This window comes from Pygoscelis adeliae, unplaced genomic scaffold (genome assembly GCF_000699105.1).
Source record: "Pygoscelis adeliae isolate BGI_AS28 unplaced genomic scaffold, ASM69910v1 Scaffold148, whole genome shotgun sequence".
Classification (NCBI taxonomy): domain Eukaryota; kingdom Metazoa; phylum Chordata; class Aves; order Sphenisciformes; family Spheniscidae; genus Pygoscelis; species Pygoscelis adeliae.
In genome coordinates, this window is record NW_008825258.1 from 1278812 (window position 1) to 1287887 (window position 9076).

The window sequence follows — 9076 nt, forward strand, 5'->3', positions numbered from 1 at the left end:
TAGAGAATTTGCATTAAGTTAAGCCAGTGTTTTTTTCAAGGCTAAGAATATTTGGGTTTCTTCCTTTCTCCTCACTCCTCCTCTCGCTCCTAAAAATTCAACCCCTACATAAGTATCCATCAGTCTTCTACCTAGACCTGATCCACAGACCTTCTACTGATACCCTTGAGTTTTGGATTAGACCACAATAAATACAAATTAAAAATAATAAGCAATTAATTTTTAAAGGTCAGTGAGTTTTTTTTCTAAACAGATACCTGACTTTCATGCAAAACTGTGTAGGCAGGAGGTAATAAAGCCTGGGATACAATACAAAGGTTAAGTATGAGTGAGCTAAGATAACCATTTCCCTATGAAACCAATTAAAAAGCAGACGTTACCTGTTTGGACACACAAAGGAAGGATCTGGCAGGCTTACTGCCTACTGTAATAGTAAATCTGTTTTAGACAGAAATGGTTTTTAAAGGTCAGCTCCTGATCATCTCTATGTATCAAACCAATTTTTTAATCCAGTGGATTTTTCAGTCACACACAAGGTATCTGAAAGGCTGCAGTAGTGTGTTGTTTCATTCCTCCAGGCAGAAGATGAGTTTGTGTACTGGCCAAGTCGCGAGGAATCCATGAACTGTGAGGCCTTTACTGTGACCCTTATCAGCAAAGACAGACTGTGCCTCTCTAACGAAGAGCAAATTATCATCCACGATTTTATCCTTGAAGCTACCCAGGTAAAATAAAACTCCAGATGTGGGTCTTGGCTTTTCCCCAAAATGTTATTGATGTCATTTAAATATGGAAGATGAAATGTTCAGAAACAGTTTTGAAAAGGATTTACTTGTAAATCCACGTGCATGCACGTTGCTCACAGGGGAAGGGTATTCTCACTGGCTCCTTCTCCCTCTCACATCTTTTACTTCCAGGTAGATTCCTCTAGCTAGTGAGACTGTAGTATTGTTTGTCTTATTTGAAAGTGAAGACATTAGTTTTTCATTTTGAAATCATACAAGTAGATTGAATTATACTTTGTAAAGTGCACCAAGATTTATTGTCCTATTTCTGCTTATAAAATTCAGCATTTATAGTTTAATTGTTTGGGGGGGTCTTAAGATTTTGCTGCAAAACATTAGTTTGCAAGCCCTTTTAAATTTGAATTCCTTGGTTGCTCTTCTCTTGTTTGACTTTTGAGCTGTAAGGGCTCTGAGAGAAGGTTTATATGGGTATAAGCCCTGAACTCAAATACAAAACCTATCAGTTAAACGTTTTGTTAAAGTTGCGTTATTTTAGCGCATTCACTGTTACAGAGATGCTGGAGCTGTGCGTCTGTCTTCCTCATTCTCTATAACTCTTTGGAAGAAGAAGGTATCTCTTCGGTTTGTAGTGAGGCTCTTCCCTCTTTCTGCCTGGAGTGGATAAATGTGAAACTGAAGTAGCTAATGCCCAGGCTGGTTTTTCATTGCAGGATGACTACGTTCTGGAAGTCCGCCACTTTCAGTGTCCTAAATGGCCAAACCCAGATGCTCCCATAAGCAGTACCTTTGAACTTATCAATGTAATCAAGGAAGAGGCCTTAACAAGGGATGGCCCCACCATAGTTCATGATGAGTATGTCATCTCTTTTCTCCCATTTATGTGCAGGTTGTAGGAGGAGTTACTCGGCTACAGGACACTTGTTAGGATTGATGTCCATTCTTGCATGGAGTAGATGGGGTTTAGTGGTCTAGGGAACAGGATCAGAATATTTAAACTTCTGGGGATGAGGTTTCAGTTGGCATCTGAGGCCAAATACAGTTTGCTTAGTGTCATTTTTATGTTGGTTGTAGTCTTAGGTGGACTTAGAAAGTGAAGCTATGTTTGCTTTGTAATCATTTTGGGTTCTTCTGCACCTGGAATTATCCCAAACAAATCTTACAACCTGTTTCAGAACCCAGCAGAGCCCTGGTTTAGATAAGGCTCTGAGCAGCCCAACATGGGCTTATGGAAACCAGTTTCAAAACAGCCCTGAGCTCCTGTCTAACAGCTCAGGTTTAATACGCCGTGTAAGACAGAACAAGCTCGGCTCAGCTGTGTCTTGGGATGAGCAGCAGAAGTATCTTGTGACAAAGGGCCCAGGTTTTCTGAAAGCAGATTTATTTTTCCTCCTTCTGCTTCCCCAAAAACACTCCAAGGGGCCCATATGGTGCCAAGTGGGAGGGAGGGAGCCCGCTAACACAGGGCCAGCATGCCCCAACACTTGTCTCTTTTGTAGTGCAGTGGTGAGCATTGTCTTGCCAGCTATGCTTGAATGCCCAATTATAAAGGGTGCTAAATATTGCATTGCTTGTTACTACTTTGCACACATTATGGAGCTGCAAAATACCATTGTAGTGAAGCTGGAGCCTGGGTCTATCAGGATTTCTTTGGAAGGACTGTTTCCTGGTGGGCAGAGCACTTCCCAGAGTCATTCTGCCGTTAAAATCACAAGGAAGCCCAATTTCTGACACTGCTTGAGTTGCCCTTAAGCGAACACCAAGCCAGCATAAATGACTGCTATACCTGCAACCCCCCCGCACTCGAGTCCATTAGACCTTTTGTCATTGCTACAAAACAGACTTAGTGCCAAAGTCTTGGAAATCTTCACCTTTTGTGCAAAAACGTTCTTGCCATACTCTGGTATTTCAGTGGTCAGATCAGCCTTTGTGCTGGTGTGCGATTGCATGCTGGTATCTGCCGTTGCTGCAAGAGCTTTCACTTCACATCGGAGTGCTGCTGCTGCAACAGGTTTTTCCCAACTGACTCCTGCAAATGGTGCCTTGGGCTGCAGCAAGTAGTTTTTCTCCCACCGTCTCCTGCCTTGCTAATGCACAGTGTAAGGTCTGTTGCCTTTTGCCAGCACTGATTAATTCCGGGCTAGTTTTAATATTCATGCTTTGGGTAGTCTGAAGTGAGGTTTTGCTACTCTTGCAGTATTTAAGATTATGTTTTACAAAATTAGAACCATTATTGATTTGGGCATTTCACGCTAGACCAAAAAAAAAAAAAAAATCAAAATTGCATTCCTAACAGTGCTGAGTCATTCTTTCTGTAAATTGCTTTTTTGGTTTATTTGTCATATTCAATGATTTTATTTTCATGCCTAATACATAATGTGGATTCTGCTTTTCATTGGAGCCTAAGCAAATGTAGCTGAAAATGAAAATTTCCCCTTACTACATGCAACAACTATATCACATAATCCACTAATAATTACAACTGCAGATTAATTCCAAATATATGAATTTGCAGATACTAAATGCATGTGGTATTTAGGAAGTACATGGTGGGATGAACTTGATAACATTTCAAAGAAGTTCAGAAATTCCAACTCGAGACAGTTGTCAAGTTTTTTAAATATAACTGCCCATATGTAGGCAACTAGATAAAGATTTGCTGCAAATTTTCTGAGAGAAAAGCCTTCAGATTGTTGGGAGCTGGAGGTTATCAGCCCAAGTAAAAATGAGGCCATTAGACCCTCAGAGGCATTTAGTTGTGTCCCATCAGGCACAAGCATTGGCCACTTTGTCCACTGTCCCTGTAGGTGATCAGTCACAGCCATCTATATAGTTCTGCAGAAGCTCTGCTGCTTCTTCTGTAGACTTTTCATCCAATATAGCAGATCTGTTGTGATCTGATTTCTGTTTCCCATTTCTAGGCAAATTGAGTTTGCAAAAATCATACAAAATTAAGTCAGCATATGTCTTGATTTCCACAGGAATGTTGTAAAAATCCTAGTGGTAATCTTACCATACCAGATGGCATTGCAGCACTTGCCGATTATTTAAGTTTCCATGTACAGCTCTCCAAATGGTTACAGAGCAAATCAGCACCAATGTCCCCTTTTACAGGTGGGGACACTTAGACACAGACTTTCTCGAAGTCACAGAGCAAACCCATAGCAGAGCCAGGACAGAATTGCAGTCTCCCGTGTACTGGAAGAGCAGAGGGCAGTTGAGGCTCCTCAGAAGCAGTTATGAGCTCCTGTCGCTTAGGAGCCTCTATCCCGTGCCCTGCAACTGCACGCATGCTTCAAGTACACCCACAGATTTAGCAGCATAAGATTTCTACCTGGCCAGTATCTCAAGGACGCATTGATTCATGCTCCTGACGAATAACTGTTGCTTGGGTTCTTATTAAATGACAGCACAGCTCAACTCTTCAGAATCCGTAATGTCTCTGGGGTGCCCAGCTCGGGGATGTTGCCTTTTGCCGATGAGTCAGACCTAAGGAAGACTTTGAGACGTGCCCCGTTTACTTGTGAGCACCTCATACCCGTGTTAGTTTTCTATAATTGTCAGATGTGGAGGAAGAGGCAAAGTCTCATTTCTTTCTAATCGTTTATGTTTTGCTTGAGCTCCCACTAATGAATTTAAAATACGCTCAGCTATAATGCAGGTGCTTTCAGTGCACATGGCATGTGAGAACTGATTTCAGTGTTACACTCTCCAGGCTGAGTACTTTTAAATGGCTCACGTTTTTCTTCTGATACAGTTCTTTGTATTGAATACCGCAGATAGCTTAGGATGACTAGTGTACCATCAAATTTCTTCTATAAATTAAAATGACTAAAAATTAGCCAGTATAAAACAAGCATTTAATAGATACAAAGATGAACTACAGTAATCAAATAAGACTATATCAACATTTTCATGGCTCTGTGTCGGTGCCCGGGTATGTTTCTGAGTATCTTATCATTTTGGTGTGCTTTTTCAGGTATGGAGCTGTGTCAGCGGGAACGCTATGTGCCCTTACCACTCTGTCCCAGCAGCTGGAGAACGAAAATGCTGTTGATGTTTTCCAGGTGGCAAAGATGATAAATCTTATGCGGCCTGGAGTATTTACAGACATTGTAAGTCTTTAAATGGAATATAAATGGGTAGTTTACAAGGTTTTCATCTGAGACCAAAAGCATGAACTAAAACACACACTCTGTATGTTATCAAGCCCTACTGCATCTGCTACCAAGCAGAATTGGCATTTGTGCTTTTTCTGTATAGTAGTAATTTTTTATAAACCTCAAACCCACACTGTAAGTCTCTGGTTTGCAGTTAAGCTTATTTCTCATACAGTTAGGGGGTCACTGTACAGGCAGCCCTAGCAGAGAAGGGCCTTTCAGCTTGTCATCGTGCCCCTGCCAGCCGTGTAAGTTAAGCTGTGCTATTTAAACCCGGCACGTTGTGATCTGAAGGGACGCAGCAGCGGGCAGGTAGAGCTGCAGGGAGATAAAGCATCAACAAGAGGGGCTCTTCGCTCAGTGCGCAGCGAAAGCAGCACCCTTGTCTTGGTGTGCGTGGCTCTGCCGGTACAAGGGAACAGCCATGGGGTCAGGTGTTGTCCTGCCCTCCTGTAGTGTTTAATAATATATCAGGAATAATATAATCTACCCAAAACTGGGATTTTGGGTTGACAAGGTTAAACTAGATTAACAGAGGTAATTGCTCTCTAAGTCTTTTCTTTGCTATATGTATGCTTCTAGTAATGAATATCCGCGACCTTCCCTGGAAACGCCAAATTTAAGTGCCACTCAGTTATGTACACGGAAAGGGTTGAAATAACTTATCTTTTCTTTTCCAGGAGCAGTACCAGTTTCTTTATAAGGCAATGCTAAGCTTAGTCAGCACTAAGGAAAATGGAAACGGTCCCATGACACTGGACAAAAATGGTGCTGTGATGGCCAGTGACGAATCTGATCCCGCAGAAAGCATGGAGTCTCTTGTCTAATTGGAAACCTGAAAAGGCACTTAATTTGTAGAACTTCTGAAGACTGAGTGAACTTTTTTGAGGCCTTTTTTGCCAGACTCTAGGTTATACAATAACCCAATTACTTTTTTACACTGATAAAAGTTTTGATATTTATTTTTTGCCATTTTATGTCTTAATGGTATCCTACTGAGCATTTGCACCTCTGTTTATTTCACACAGTGAAACGCAATTTTATCTAGTTTGCACTATATGATCAGTGTTACTGCCTATAATATCCTAATACAAGACAAGCCCTGATGTGACATTCCATGACAACAAACATACGCTTTTTCCGTTTTGTTTAAATGCAGTGAAGTTTTGCTAACTACAGTGATCCTCAAATCTTAAATCTTGAATGCTAGGCCAGGTGGAGTCTTTCTACAACAGATACTGTACCCCTTCATACCATATTTATTATTTTAATGATCACGTCACAGTTTTGGTATCGGTATTCTGCATTCCAGTGGAGTGGATGAGCAGTGTTCATCCTTTCTTAACAAAACGTGGCAGGTGATTATGAGCTACAGTGAAGGTGTAATAGCCTTGTGGAGCTGAAACAATTATTTCTGTATTGTTTCAAATCGCTGTTTTGTACACTTACAGGCCCAAGACTTGCTTCACATGGAATATATAAATTACATACAATATAATTCTAAATTAGATGCAATTCATATGTGGGACACAGTGATAGGTTTTGAATTTACAATTGCGAAGTTTCCCCATGTATTCAGAAAAATGTCGATTTTAGTTTTTAACCAGCCCTATGATAGGAAAGTACTTTGGTTTTATTCTCATCAGAGCCAATACAGTGAGAAATCTTTTTTGTTATCGGTATCTGCATTCCAGTGGAGTGGATGAGCAGTGTTCATCCTTTTCTTAACAAAACGTGGCAGGTGATTATGAGCTACAGTGAAGGTGTAATAGCCTTGTGGAGCTGAAACAATTATTTCTGTATTGTTTCAAATCGCTGTTTTGTACACTTACAGGCCCAAGACTTGCTTCACATGGAATATATAAATTACATACAATATAATTCTAAATTAGATGCAATTCATATGTGGGACACAGTGATAGGTTTTGAATTTACAATTGCGAAGTTTCCCCATGTATTCAGAAAAATGTCGATTTTAGTTTTTAACCAGCCCTATGATAGGAAAGTACTTTGGTTTTATTCTCATCAGAGCCAATACAGTGAGAAATCTACTACAATCCAAAATCAGTCCTGTTTTCAGATATATTGAAGGTAGCAATATTTTACATTACTAAGCTATTCAATATTTTAAACACATTAATTTCCTTACTATTTCTTGAATATGACCTCACACCTAGTGGTATGTTACATGATGACAGGCGTTTCTTAATTTCATAACTGTTAGATGCCATTTTTACAGGTGTGTAATTTTCATACTTTAGTGCTAAAACATAAAGTACTGATCCATATTTACTGGTGAAGCAAACTAATAAAAAAACTACCTATAAAGTTACATTCTCCCTCTTTTTTTTGCCAGACTAATTCTTTAGCACAAACCTAGCTTATTGTGTTTTCCCTCCCACACCAATAAAAAATGGTTCGCCCCGGATTATATAAATAATCGAATTATTGTTTGGAGCATTTAAGTATACATCCTCACTGGCTCCCTTTTCCTTTGTATTTGGTCGCAATGCAACAAGGTCCATCTCTATTTAACAAAAGCAGTAAGCACATACTTAATTCTCCTGAAAATTAAAGCTAATCGTGTCCTTCATAGCTCGGCTGAGTAGGGAGGGGTTATTGACTCTGCCTTGAAACGGAAATATGTCATTTCAGCCATCCTGACGTTTGGTATACAGTTAAAGGCACTATCCCTTATATATGGCATTAGTTTCTTTACTTTTAAATTTCAACTGCCCAAAACACGCATTGTAATTTTTCAGGACTTGTCAAAATGTTACACCATGTTTTTCATTTAAATGTAAACCTATTAATTTCTGCCAGTCTAATCCTGCTGGAATATAGACATTTGGCAAGGCAAAATCCACTTTGGTTGGAGGGGAGGGCAGGGAGGAAGCTTAGAGGAAGGTTCTGTGCATTTTCACACGCAAGGAAGCTGAGAGCGAACTGCTTAAAATTGTATTGAGAGTAGGTATTTTTGTTCAGAACCTCACGAGGTACAAGCTGATACGGCCCCACTGAGCAGAGGAGCTATGCAAACTGGTATGCGCTAACATCTGGCCTTTTATTTTTAATAAGGGAAAGATTTCCTAGCATGGATACGCTTGATTAATTCAACACCAAAGTATTTAAGAATTCATCAGCAACCTTTTACATAGTTACCTTTTACTTCTCAGTTTGTTGAATCCCGCCGTACAAGTGATCCAAATAACTGCTAATGCTGAACAGCATAATATATCCATGGTTGCAGTAAGGAAGTCCCATGTCCAGCACCAGCTAGTCCAAATAAAAAAATGTGCAAAGTATTTCAAAAGATCGCTTTGTAGTTTGCATCCCCTTTGCCCTGCGACAACCCAGCACCGAGGAGGGAGTCAGTCAATGTCTGGTAGGAGTTAAGACTGGCTCTCCAGTCGCTACAGCCCAGTAACAAGAATTAAGTAAATTTTCAAGTACCGCTGCCTGCCAAGGGCTGGAAGGTTTGCTGGGTGGTCTGCTGGCCAGTGTGCACCCACGTTAGCGGCTGGGGAGCCCCCAGCAGTGATCCTGGCCTCAGGCAATTCCGGCTGGTAGCATAAAGGGACTCTGATGAGTTGGATCAGTTCAATCTGAAGTATTTAAGTTCCTGGGGAGGTGTAGGGAGAAGTTAAGAATTCAAACCCTGACAAGAGCTAAGTGACACAAAAATTGCTGCAGGCATCAAGAGGGTTGGATTTGTTGAGTACTTTCAGCTGATTACGTTCATTTCACTGGCATGATGGAAGATAACTGTGGTTCATGACACACTGCCTGAATATCCTTGGTTTAATCCCTTACCTTCTCACAAGTTTTAAAAATCAGTGAAAGAAGGCTGAGGGGTTGAACTTTGGTAGATGCTTTGGAAATCCACGCATTTGCACTGGCATTTTCCCGCACCTGAAATACTTGCTTGGGGTTTAATCCATGGGGAAATAATTTACACTGATGTTCTCCGAGTTCTCCATGGATTTTTTTTCTTCAGGGGGCTCAAGCTGCGTGTTAAGTGCTGTGCTGACGGTCAGATAGGCAATAGATGGTAATGATGCATTAGGCTTGGGGTGGATGAAGCTAGGAATTGCTTGTGAAGGTCAGGATTAAGAGCGCGTAAGAGCCAAATCTATCCTGCTGTAAGCAGCTGCAGTTCTGCTCCCTTACACG

General features: G+C 40.7%; 1 protein-coding gene across 1 annotated transcript in view; it reads left to right on the forward strand.

Annotated features, from left to right (window-relative positions):
• PTPRG (protein tyrosine phosphatase, receptor type, G) overlaps positions 1-6558 on the forward strand; it is a gene marked incomplete at its 5' end in the record, with an annotated part of 319745 nt that extends 313187 nt beyond the window's left edge. The window contains 4 exons of the mRNA XM_009329498.1: positions 579-725; positions 1457-1599; positions 4723-4858; positions 5584-6558. Of these exons, the coding sequence (XP_009327773.1) occupies positions 579-725; positions 1457-1599; positions 4723-4858; positions 5584-5730 (573 nt within the window). The remainder of the gene's footprint in view (positions 1-578; positions 726-1456; positions 1600-4722; positions 4859-5583) is intronic.
• Positions 6559-9076: the final 2518 nt, after the last annotated feature.